The sequence below is a fragment of the Daphnia magna genome, linkage group LG7, assembly GCF_020631705.1.
Source record: "Daphnia magna isolate NIES linkage group LG7, ASM2063170v1.1, whole genome shotgun sequence".
Lineage (NCBI taxonomy): Eukaryota > Metazoa > Arthropoda > Branchiopoda > Diplostraca > Daphniidae > Daphnia > Daphnia magna.
In genome coordinates this window covers 134122-146509 of record NC_059188.1, presented here as the reverse complement: position 1 = coordinate 146509, position 12388 = coordinate 134122, and the positions used below count along the sequence as shown (strand labels likewise).

The 12388-nt window shown below is 40.7% G+C and overlaps 2 protein-coding genes across 4 annotated transcripts; both read right to left on the bottom strand.

The window, feature by feature from the left end:
• Positions 1 to 641: 641 nt before the first annotated feature.
• Positions 642 to 1766, bottom strand: LOC116927199. The gene is made up of 4 exons (XM_045177258.1): positions 1591 to 1766; positions 1497 to 1531; positions 1208 to 1432; positions 642 to 1144 (listed from the first exon to the last, which is right to left on the bottom strand). Exons 2-4 carry the CDS (start codon positions 1500 to 1502, stop codon positions 761 to 763), a joined length of 615 nt encoding a protein of 204 aa, XP_045033193.1. The 5' UTR covers positions 1503 to 1531; positions 1591 to 1766; the 3' UTR covers positions 642 to 760.
• A 136-nt stretch (positions 1767 to 1902) lies between these two features.
• Positions 1903 to 10699, bottom strand: LOC116936036. 3 transcript variants are annotated; one of them, XM_045177234.1, is made up of 5 exons: positions 10566 to 10699; positions 8153 to 9400; positions 7680 to 8090; positions 2276 to 7606; positions 1903 to 2193 (listed from the first exon to the last, which is right to left on the bottom strand). In XM_045177234.1, the coding sequence occupies exons 2-5, from the start codon at positions 9369 to 9371 to the stop codon at positions 2162 to 2164; spliced, it is 6993 nt and encodes a 2330-aa protein (XP_045033169.1). In that variant the 5' UTR covers positions 9372 to 9400; positions 10566 to 10699; the 3' UTR covers positions 1903 to 2161. The 3 variants fall into 3 exon arrangements, with proteins under 3 accessions (XP_045033169.1, XP_045033171.1, XP_045033170.1); XM_045177236.1 differs by lacking the exon at positions 10566 to 10699 and adding an exon at positions 9989 to 10119; XM_045177235.1 differs by lacking the exon at positions 10566 to 10699 and adding an exon at positions 9986 to 10103 and having other exon boundaries at positions 8153 to 9398.
• Positions 10700 to 12388: the final 1689 nt, after the last annotated feature.

The following is a 12388-nucleotide window of genomic DNA, read 5'->3' as shown; positions in this document are numbered from 1 at the left end:
GCATTCATATTACAGTTTCCATCAAACAATGTCCCAAAAATGAAAGAAAGCCAGTCACCAATCAGCCTTATGCAAACGAAACGCTAGATCGTTGTGTTTCATTATCAAACATGACAAAATTCCATACTTTTTATCGTAGAAAATGGGCCAAGATGGAGATCAAGAGGCAACCAGCGATGGCTTGGGGTTCCCGGACGGCGCTTGATGTGGCCGCCTCCATTGGCATTGGAATTATGCTGTATTAGAAATTAATGAAACCTTAGAGCCCGAAGCGATACGCAGCCCATTTTCGCACTCAAAACAGTTAAGTCTGTCAAACTCTTGATCAACCTAAGATTCCCTATCAAAGTTTTTGATATAATTAATATTTTCTGTCAATTTTTGGATAACAGGAAAGGCGTTGTTGCTAGCAGCAGAATTCATCCCATGTCCTCTTTCTGCTATCACACCGACACTTATTAAACACTAGACTAGCGTGAAGAACGCATAAGATTGTGAACGAAATGTTGCAGTTGCAGCTCGGAAGAGTTCCGAAGAAAAATTGGAGGCTTTTAGTCAGTGCTCCGTTTCAAAATTTATAAGCCCGTCATAAGACTGGAAATCATCACTTATGTACTACGTACGTGTTAAACAAAATATAGTGATACTAAATTTGTGTATTACGTCTTGCCCGGAAGAAAATGAAAAACCAAATAATCCCTATATCAAAACCCACAACCTTTTGATATCCATAAGCTGATGCTCATCGGTTGAATGCAATTTAAAGCAAACCAAGGATGATTTTCAAGCCGAGATCAACGCACAAGTTAATGAGCGATCCATTGCTAGAAACACATTTTTTCTTGTTTGGGGTCTGACCGCAAGTGGCGCCTGAGTTTTTGGGCGCGGGAGTCGACCACTCCTTACCCAGATCGGGAGCGCTGTGCAGCGTGCAAGTGCCACCGCTCTTGAGAGGTTCGTGCGTGAAATGGGTGCAGTTGGCATCGCTAGCGCAAATTCTGCTGCAGACAAGCGGATCCAGAATGTTGATGATGATTTTGATTTTGAGGCCGATGAAAATGCAAGCGTCGAGTGAAATCGCAGACGTGTCTATGGGCAACGTGATGAGGGATGAGGTTCCCTGGCGGACGACATCGGTTGGGCTCTGTAATTTAAAAGATTGGTTTAAAATCGATCGTTTTGGGGGGAATTGAATTGATACTAGTACCTGAACAATCGCCAAATCCTTCAAAAGAGTTGTACCGTCGATAATTGGCACATTGCTGGAGGCATCTGTTTCCTCTTTGGCATCGGTAGAGGGAACTTGCCTGCGCACACGAGAATCGATCCGGTAATTGATGGGAATCCATTCGACCTCATCCACGACGTGGGTCGGATCTAAAGTAGCTGAAGTAACCGCCGCAACCAGCAACATCAAACTAATGAGATTTTTCTATTTACAAAAAGTAAGAATCATTCGTTAATAAAGGCCGTTATGGATGATAGGGAGGGTATACCTGCATGTTGATAACTGGGGAGCGACTTGTGTCTGCTGCAAAAGTCAACGATGAATGTGTGTCTTGCTGGTCGAATGTGTGTTTGTTTTTATACCATCAGGCACGGAATTAAATTATTCCATGCAATCGTTCCCAATGCCCAAATGTCTCACGCAAGATGTCGACATTACCGAACTCTTTCGATTGCCAATCTCTTGCAGCGTCCAATGTCATAAGGCAGCCGCGTTTCTTGCTTTGGCTTTAGAATGCAATTCTATATTTCAATATTGTACCAATTCTGACTACAATTAGCAAAGAGTTGGAACTGAAATAAATTTCCGAAATCTAATGGTCCAGCACTTGTTTACTTTTGGTGCCACAGGCCACGTATGGAAGCCCTGTAAAAACTGAAACATTTCTCTCGTAATTTGATTGGTTCAATTCATGTATATTGCCATTTCAAAAATGATTAACAAAAGCTATAATGGAACCCAATTGATAATATAAAATACCTTTTTCCAAAATGCTATTTCTACACCTGTTATCTTAGTTTCCAGCCCATTAAAAATAAAAATGATATTGCTTTTAACCTGCAATAGATATTGAAAATGTAGTAGCCTAGTTCATTCCGACTTCCATCACCCTTCCGACTGACATCCATTTTTCCACATCCACCGCTTTTGGTTTTAAAGGCAAGTTTTCCGGACGAGTTCGCCATCTATAAAATAACACACAAATCAATTAGTTATTATCCCATCTAAAATGACAGCTTAATCAATTTGCCTATTGAACTGAATTACCATCTTCGTCACTTGGATTCGTCGATAGTTTCTGGAGCTGAAGTAACGCGTTGACAATCTCTCGTTGATCCGCTTCGTGATTCTTCTCTCTTACTCGCCGTTGGTGAAAACTGTCCATTTGCAATGGAACAGCAGGTCTAAAGTTATTACCAGCAAGTTTTCCAGGTCTCGATAACTTCCAAAGAGTCTTGAATGGGTCTACTAGATTCGATTTTCCTAATGCGCTCCTGATCCCCTGGCGCGCATAATCAGGAAATCTCGTTTGCTTTTTTGATAAACCAGTATTAATGACGAAGAGGATGTCAGAAATTCCACCCTTGATAGCAGATTTCGAAATCCAGAGAACTCCAGCACTAATACCTACAACACTAATCGGTAAAAATCCAGCAACAGCCAAGGCAGGAACCGAAACTCCAGTAACAATCAAGGCAACTCCACCGATGACAATCAGGGATAACCAGACCTTCTGTTTCCTAGACATTTGGCGTTCCTTCATGTACATGACCTGATCGAATCCCATCAAACGAAATAGACCCAATTCGCTTTCTAAGGTGTTGGCTTTTACCTTGCGGATGTCGCCGTCGATAAAATCGAGCGCTGCCTCTTGACTTGTCAACCAAGTTGCGTCGTAAATTGCTTGCCGACTTTTCAAGAAATCCAAAATACAATCGCGCTCGTGTTCTTTTTCCGTGATTTCATTCACTTTTCTTTTGAGGACACTTTCGTCCATTCCGTTAACGCGGACAACGCCACTGATGACGTAGGCGTCAACCAAGTCATCCAGCATATCTCGATACGGTGTCAAAGGCAGCAAATTAATGGCTTCGAGGCGTTTTGAATTGTTTTTGCATTCCAGCCACTGCCGTCTAACAATTTCGGCACGCAACTTGTTGCCCACTAAACGCATGACAGTGTCTTCGTAAGCAGGGCAGTTTGGGTATTCAAACATTTGGCCATTGTAGTTGGATGAGAGATTTTCGTCGTCGTCGATGATATCTTGCTTTTTCAACTCGTCTTTAATTCCTTTGCGTTCAGCCAAGGTGATGTCGGCCTTTCGTAAATCATCATCAGTCAACTGGCCAAATAGTTTTAGATCAACTGCTTTGAGTTCCATGACATTAACTTTGGCGATCTTGTTGAACTGTAACTGATCTCGACTTGTGTTGTTCATACGATTACCATAAAGAGTGTCTTCAACGTACTTTTGAGTGAAAAAGATTTTCTTTTCTCCTCCGTTCTTGCTCTTTACATCAATGGGATTGTAGAGGACGTAATCTTTGTCGTCAAAGGGAAAAGTTTTGGCCTCCTCGCGGTTTAAGTTGAACGCGTCGACGTTGCACTCATCCACGGCGACGAAATTCTCGTTTTTGCACAAAGCTTTGGTTTCAAGTAATTTCGACCAGAACGACTCCCTCGTGCAAGGAATTAAATTGTCTTCTTCAAATTTCTTTGTCATTGCTTGTTCTATTTCTTTTTCAATATCTTCTTTGCAAAGTTCTTTTTTTACCGCTTGACGGAGTGATCTTTCTAACGTACTTGCGCAGACACCATAGGCGTTTGCTACTCGTTCAATGGCCAGTTCTCGATTTGATTTGGCATTTTGTTCGAAGGAAGAGTTCCAGCTCGGTATGGTGCTGGCGTCGTTTAGCTGATGGCCAATACATTTGGACTCGCCCTCCAACAATAACTTGAAGTATTCCTCCACCTTTTCAGGTGGAATTGTTAAACTCTTTGGGTCTTTGTTCTTTACGTCTTTTTCCTTGAAAACTTTGCAGTTTTCATGAGTTTCTGGTTGAATCCATTTCTCAAAGTTGTTTAGATTTTTTTTGAAAAATCCCTTAACTTCTTTTGGCAACTGTCCTGCTGCTTCTAAGTCTTCGATGGAGCAATCGGTGCCCAGCAATGAACGAACCGAACCAACGAAATATTGAAACAGATTAATCACGTTCTCTTTTTGCTGCGTATAGCCGTCGACGACACAAAACGAAAGCGGCTGATCAATTTTCCTTTTCGTCGTTTGGACGGTAGAAAAAAACGATATTTGCATGTTGATGTGATCGCTCAACATATTTTCGCACGTGCGCAATGTTTTGACGAATTCATTCTTGTTTGTTTCGTAGTTTTTCTTTAGATGAATGAATGCGCGATAGTAGTAAGCGGCCGGATAAAATTGATTGTCTTTCGATTGGAGGAGTTTTTCTAAAATTTTGGCTGCCATTGGGAAGTCCGGGTTCTTGCTACGCGTGGCCAAATGTCTGGCAACAACAACTAAGCGGGCTGGTGTCATCCACTCGACTTGGCTGATATCCAAATTGTCTTGCTCGACGGCTTTCAATTTTGGGATGAAATTTTTTGAATATGAATATTTTTTCACATCTAATGGCAAATCGTTCATTTCGTCCAGCCACAAAGCCCATTGATCCAACACACTTCCACAGATGGCACTCACTATTTGGTCGTCGTAGTTCTTCTCACTCAATTGGTCTTTGAGATCTTTGAAATACAATGAAAAAAAATTAAATATTTTTCTTTGACCCTCCATACATTTAAAATCTTCTGCCATCCGAGCGATCCGTTGTTTCTCTTGCAACTCCCGCTCACTTTTCATTACATGTATTAGTTCCCTTTCGTCAGGCACCTTCCCTTTGCATAAAATTGAATTGCATACAATGAGAATTCCACTTCCAGGTGCTCCATTGCGTGCTGCACGGCCCATCGCTTGTTCCTCTATTCGTTCGTTCTCGGGGAAATAGCTGAGACACACATGCAATCCTCCATTTTCACGTAGTTTTTGGCTGATTTTGATGTCCGTTCCTCGTCCGGCCAAGTTAGTGGCAACGATAACGTGCCCGATGTCCAGCTCCGTTCCTTCAAAAACAAATTTCACGTAATCGCGGGTGTAGCGATGAAGGCGATTGTTTTCCTTTAGCTCAGGAATGGAACTCTTTAAACGTTGATGGACGAGATTTACATCTTTGATGAATTTGCAAAAGATTACAATCGAACGTCCTTCCTTCATAATAGTTTTGGTTTCTTCGATGATGGCATCTAGCCATTCATTTTCGGTCGACAGAACTTTGGCTAGTTTTTCTTCAAAAAACTTAGGAAGGAGGGTAGGAAAGTGCAAGCAGCCCTTAAATGTCTCACATAAAAATTTCTGTTCTTGTTTAGATCCCAGCGTTCCCGAAAAACCCGAGATGGAATCATATTTTTTGATGTACATTGCATTCGAGATGAAAACAGCTTTGATACTTTGCAGCGACAATTTACATCCTTCCTTCAGCTGAATGAACTGGTGCAAGGCCTCGTCCCATTGTGAAGACGTTTGATCCGTTCCAGTGTCGCGATCGATAATTATAACTTTCGGATTGAGATCGGAACTCGTGTCTGTACGATCTTGATCAATGACGTAGTCCTCGTCGGGTCGTAGATCCAAGGCCAGAAAAGCGCTTTCCAGCCAAGTGTCCAAGTGCCGGTCAACAAAATCGAGCAGATGGGCAGGTATCCGAATTCGACGCTGGCGATTTGCCACTTGCCGTAAATAGAAAACCAATTTTGCATTAAGATTTGTTTCTTTGGCCGCATTCTTAGGTGTATAGTTGATCTTTTCTTCTGTCATTTGGTTGGCATCATCGATTAGTAGACGTCCATTTTGGTCAATCACTTTATTCTTGATTAAATGATCCCACAGCGCATCTTTTTCCAAATCGTTTAATGGCACGTGAACAAAACATTTCAAATCGTCTTTAGTTATGACGCCGTATAGGTCAAATAACACGTCAGATTTGATGGATTTCTTCACTTGTTCTCGATAGTCCGGGATGGCCTTATCAATACGAGAATTCCATATTTCATCCCAAATGAAAACGTACAAAGATTCTAAAGTTTCCATACCGGGAATGTCGTGTGATAAGTAGAGGGTGTTGTTGCCTTGATCCAGCAACATGCAATCCACTTCGTCAATAATGACATGGTGGAATCTTCGATTGCCACGAATGTTACGGCCGTAGAATTCGTCCAATAAATAATCACGCTGGAAATTAGCCAATTGTCCGTAAACTACTTGCGCAGTGTAACTTGCTTTGCGATCATCTTCAGATTGACTGCAGTTGTTTGCCACCGTCACCCCGAAATATTCGTAGAGATCTTTCAATCCTCCTTCTGCGACTGAAAGATTAGAGTCACGGATTGCTAACAAGTCGTTACTGGTTATCACGTCCACATTGAAACGATAGCCAAGCGCAATCGCAATTGCTGATGCTGCCACAATCAGCGACTTGCCGCCACCAGTCGATATTTCAGTTAACGTATTTTCATTTCTTTCAGGGGTATTCATGTACAACGTTAGACCTGCTAGAACTGCCTCAATCTGATAGTCACGAAGCCGGAAGTTTTCGTCTGTTGGGTTACAAAGTTGCTGCACGGCGTATTCGAAGTCATAAAAATATTCACCTAACAGTTTGGTGTTGATCTCTGACAATTGGCTATCCCGGAAGTTTAAATCAATTCTTTTGCTCCATTTTTTCGATTTTCTATTTTTTATGTTTACTTTCTTCCCTGAAGTTCTTTTATCTTTAATCAATTCGAAGAGCATTTTCACGTATCCTTCAATACGCTTGAGTTTGTCATTCTCTACCATTTTTCTGAAATAGTTCGACGCTTCTCCTTTTGAATCGCAGGCTGCACTGCTTCTGACAACAGGTGCTGGCTTGGTATGTACCACCTTCTCTTGATTCAATTGCTGGCCCACTTGATCACCGAAGAGGATCTCATTATTTCGAATTTCTTCCATCCATTGGTCGACATTTAGCGACTGATCTTCTTCCAACAGATCAGACATCAACGTCTTCCAAAGGGATTCCAACATTTGCTTCCGCTCATTGATCTTTAAAAAATAACGAACGAGGCTCTGACGAATAACGGCCTTTTTCTTAACGGGTTTTCTCGCTTCAGAAGAACAATCGTTTTGCTGTACATCTCGCGCGACTATGGTTGCATAACCTTCAACTCCTTGGTCAAGATAAACTTTGGCATACGAAGCTGGTCCATCTTTTTTTAAGTCTCCTTTCTTGGAGTAGATTCGAATTTCTAGTCTTTGGTTATTTTCAAAACCAATGTAATTTCCTGGTTGGGTCTGGTCTCCGTTGTGGATGTAACCGACATCGCCAGTCGGTTGCCCCCTTTTTCCGTCAGAACCAGTTGCCTTGTAGACAACCCCTCCTGTGTCCATTGCTTGATACATTTCCATGCCAGTAGAAGGGACGCCACGCTCTTTATTCGACAATTCCAAGATGATGTTTCCGCCGTAGCCACCTCGTAGGACGGGCGGCCCTAAATATTCAAAATGACGTGCGTGGATGGTGATACATATCGTGAAACATGTTTCTTATTGTAAAATGTGTACCTTTGCAGAAAATGAGTGTGTGTCGTTTCTTTTTTCCATCTTCATACAATGAATACGTTATTTCGCTGCCGTCGCCTGACCGGGTAGACTTTGCCTGACATTCGCCTTGCACCAAAACATTTTTTATATAGACCCAGTCGAAGGGCTCTTTTTTCAGATTTTGTTCTAGTCTTTCATAGAGATCTTTTATCCCCGATTGGTGGGAAACTTGTTCCTTTGCTTTTTCGTTTTTCATTTCCGTATCCGGTGGCAATATGGGACTGAAAACTTTCTTAATTTCTTCCTCAGACCACTTGAGAGCAGAATCCCCGTCTCCTCCATTGGATGCGATCGTCCATCGCTCAGCTCCGATAATTTCAATGCATTTAATATAAACATTGCCACCACTTCCGCCCTCGGTTGTCCGAGATCCTAAATTACACAACACGTAAAATGTACAATATAGGGCCTTTTAATACAGAAAGATAACGTACCTCTTTTTTTATCCATAAGCCCATTCCTTCCGGATACATCCCACACTCTATTCTTGTCGTTTCCATCTGCGCACACGATAAGTTTGTCTGTAACGATGCCCACGTTAATGCCCTGAAAGATTTCTTCTCCCAAGTCACAGTCGATTTGAATAGACGACTGTCCGACGATTGCAATTTCTTCCACTTTATTATCATTGGCTATTAATTCCTTTATTTGCTCCAACTTTTGACTAACAAAAATGGCAACGCCACTGATGAAAATAATTTTTCTTCCGTACTGTTTTCTCACTTCGATTACGGTTTCAGGCAGCAAGAGTTTTTTGCACGTCTCTCTGAACAGTAATTTCAGTTTCGGGGTCCACTTTATTTTCGACGATTCTGATTTAAGTCGCTGTACCCATTCAGGGATCACACTTTCTTTGCTGTCGCTCTCTGAAAGTAGCGCAGTGCTCACAATTTCTATAAGCTCATTAACCCATTTTTCAATTCCACTGCCTTCCTTCCAGTCTTGTCCATCTGCCTCTTGGCTACTCGTCGTTATATTGTTTTCACGCATATAATTCTTCACAACGTCTTGTAAATGATTATCTTCATTGGCGTTGGTCAAAAAATCAATTAGAGCTGAAATGAATTCTTTCAGAGATGAACTATCCAATCCGTCGTTGATGATGTCATTCTTGCATCGGGAAAAGACCTTATTGATGAAACATCTCTTCACCTTTTTAAAATACTCGTTCAAAAGAATGGCGAAACGGGGCGTGTTTTTGAACAAATCTTCCTGTTCGAGTATCAGTTGGATATATGGACAGCCTCCATTAAACCAAGTCCAAAGCTGTGATGTTTTTTCATTTAGTTTGGTGTCAATATCTTCGACGGAATTGATGGAATCCAATTCGTCTAAGATGTTAGACATTTCTTTGCTAATGTCAGTCGTTTCATCCTCAAGGTAACTAAACGCCTTTTTTAAACTGGTCTCTGCCCACGTTGTCAAAAGGGCCTTGACGTATTGGGATTCGACGTACGTCGTCTCCAAAGGTTTAAGTGCCCGTTCCACCTTTGAACTGATATGATTGACGGCATTCTCAGCCAGTTTCGCGTCGGTATTTGCACCCTGAATCCAGCTTAAGATCTCTTGAAAAATATCTTCTAGTGTTTCGTATCGACGGGGTGATGTCGAGGACGAGGCATTAAATGAAAGCGGCATTTCATCACCTTCCATTATTGTATCCCAGTCATTAGTTTTTTTACCTTCAATAAAACAGAAATAGTAATGTTACAATCGATGGATATGGAACAGTTATTATTACGTCTAATCAGTGATCACCGAAAATTTATTCTGTAAACCTTTTTATCTTCTTTGAAAGAAATAAACAATAAAAAAAAAACTAAAAACGAATTGATCCCTGCAACTCTTCATCTTTCAATAGGTCATCTGCAGCAAAACACAAAATATTTTTCCGCAAATGAACTTTTTTTCAACTAATTTTTTGGTACAGTAATTTGACTTAATCTGCATAATTTTAAGATAAGTCAATTCTCCCATCCTTAAATCAGACAGGGGAATAGCAGTAAAGTCATATTCGTTTCTTGTTTTCTCATACCGTTAAACGAAAATTGGACGAAAGTCCACATCTGAATTTTAACCTTTCCGATAAAACAGATAACGGCTGAAAAAATGAAAAAAAAAACCCTTGGGGGGAGGTATCTGGTTTTTAGAACGTAATCTGCGTCAAAGAACTAAAACCGTTGAAAAGAAAAATGCTTAAATGCTCAGTCACTGGTTCATATACTTGTGCGTTCTAACTATACACTTGAAATTGTGAAAAATCTACTTACTAACTCAAACGTTTTCCACCTCAACGGTTTCTCAAATGTCCTTTTCCCTTTTACACTTACTTTGTACGGAAAATGACTTGAATGATCAATTCCCAACTAACTCAATTGATTGAACTGACCAGTTATTTGTCTTACCAAGACCTGATATGGCGTGATAGATTACCCTGCCCTTTCATACCTTCGCAATCACAACTCCTCCCATCTGAACGAAGTACTGCACTCGAGGTAAATCGGAAGCGAAGCAATAGCAACTTACATACCGAAGGATATAACAAAAATAACTAAATAAATAAAAATAATAGTGGCAATGAGTTACTGCAGAAGTGGGCGATAATAGTAATGTTTAACAGCAATACTCTCTCAATAGCCATACGAATATATGTTAACTGAAAGCTGCTCTCCTAAACTCATGAAATGTCCAACTTCACAACAATTTCAAATGTTTTGCCTCATACTTTAGTTAGTAAACCAAAAATCCATCTTCTTTGTCTTACCCTAAACGCAACAGGCTCAATGCAATTCATGGCTTTCCAATTAAAATATATACTGAGACAAAATTGAAGGAATCAGTACTCACGTTGGTTGTGTTGAGACGATGGATTTAAAACAAGTGCGAAATCTGGAATAACGATGTTCTAAACCCGCGTGAGTTTAAAATATTAGCCTATCAGGTTGAAGGAAATGTATGGCTAGCGGTGTTATCTTATCGGGAGGTGATAGTGGATACTCCGTGCATGCAGCCTATCGATGAATTTTTTAAGGTGTAGTTGCAAGATTTGTTTTAGCAATCGGAACATACCGTTGTTGGGGACATTATATGTGTAGACTAGAGGTTTGATCGAATATTCCATTCATCAACCCATTTACCTACAGTATATATAGGCCAATTTGGGTTTATTACTTCGATTTACGGAATCCATCCATGGCATGGCAAGTTAAGAGTTGTCCTTTATCCGTTCTTTACACACGGATTGCTCCTTCGGATAGTCTTTTTTCCGCAGTAAAACTGAAATTCGTCATTGAACTAGTTGAGCAGTGCAGAACATTTCCTAGAACGTTAACACCAGGATTACCGAAACAGTCAAGCAAAAAATCAACATCACTTTTACCGGAACGAGCTGTACGAACCATTGCCACAGTTATCAGTTTATCAACCATAAGTCAACACTTTTATTTCTATGGCAGACCTGCCATGTCATCTTCTGTAAAACGTTGTCAACGACTCGTGGAAGGAAATAGCTGTTCCTCTCCGTTTCTTGCGATCTGCTGTTTGTAAAGCTCTGTAAAACTCTTTATCTATGAAACATGAAACAACTCAAAACTCGTAGCTAAAACATATAGCCTACGTCACCATCAGTAGCGTGGTATGGACTTGTTCCTGCTTTTACAGTCGTGCACAGTCTTTTAATATGTTTGAAGGATTTTTGAGAAACGGTAATCACGTTCAAGATACCTAAAATATATGTAGTAAGGTTCAACAACAGCTATCGTGAACATCCAGCTGCAGTATGGGCAAATCAGTTTCTACCTAGTTAGCTGGCAAGATGAAATAAAGAGTCCAGGATCTGCTGAATTTTCACAAACCGGAACTGTAGGTCAGCTTATTTGATTCTCAAAATAAAAAGGATTTGACTCTTTCACTGTCATGGCAACTGCTGGATTGATGTCACCAACAAATGCCAGATTCTATTGGCTATACATTCCCTTTAAGGTGCAGCATAGCACCCATTCCTAATACAATTCCCTTTAAGGTCATTTAGTGCTGGCCCAGCAACCATTGAATAATTAATAGAATCATTTTATTTGACAATTTGGTGCAAAAATTACTCACACTAATGAGTAGATGGACTCGTTGTGGTGTGCCATTTGTTATCAGCCAATGAAAACAGGGTGAATTTCGAAGGTCAGTTTTCGAGGCTAAGGATGAGATGGGCAGAGGCTAAGGATGAGATGGGCAGAGTCGGTTGTATGAAAAGCTATTTCCAAAGACAATATCATCACATTTAACTTTATTTGTCATGGATCTCATATAGACCTTCTCCCTTTCTCATGCAGTCACACATTGTTCCATTAAATTAAATAATATAATAACAAACAAGAAAACTTTCTACTGGAAATTGCTCACATGAAACCGACACTTCATGCTGCAGTTAAAACTTCCATTATTGCACAGCTTCCGGAAATATTTTGCGATGCACGCACTAATCATCGTCGCACAAAATCCTCTGCATGAGAATGAGAACTAAAGCGATGGGCGCGCAATACCCGACTGAGCAATTTCACGTTTCCACCATTTGCACGTGGCTGTATGGAGGACTACAGCAAGAAATGCATAGGCAGACACCCCCTTTTGTTCTTTCCCCCCCTTTTTACCATTTTTACTTATCTACCATCACTTTA

Excerpts from the sequence above, each read along its gene's own strand:
- LOC116927199 (XM_045177258.1), bottom strand. Across the intron at positions 1,145-1,207 it reads AGGATTTGGCGATTGTTCAG|AGCCCAACCGATGTCGTCCG; the intron begins GTACTAGTATCA and ends TTTAAATTACAG.
- LOC116936036 (XM_045177234.1), bottom strand. The coding sequence starts at position 9,371 with ATGGAAGGTGATGAAATGCCGCTTTCATTTAATGCCTCGTCCTCGACA. Across the intron at positions 8,091-8,152 it reads GCTTATGGATAAAAAAAGAG|GATCTCGGACAACCGAGGGC; the intron begins GTACGTTATCTT and ends TGTGTAATTTAG. Across the intron at positions 7,607-7,679 it reads CACACTCATTTTCTGCAAAG|GGCCGCCCGTCCTACGAGGT; the intron begins GTACACATTTTA and ends TTGAATATTTAG.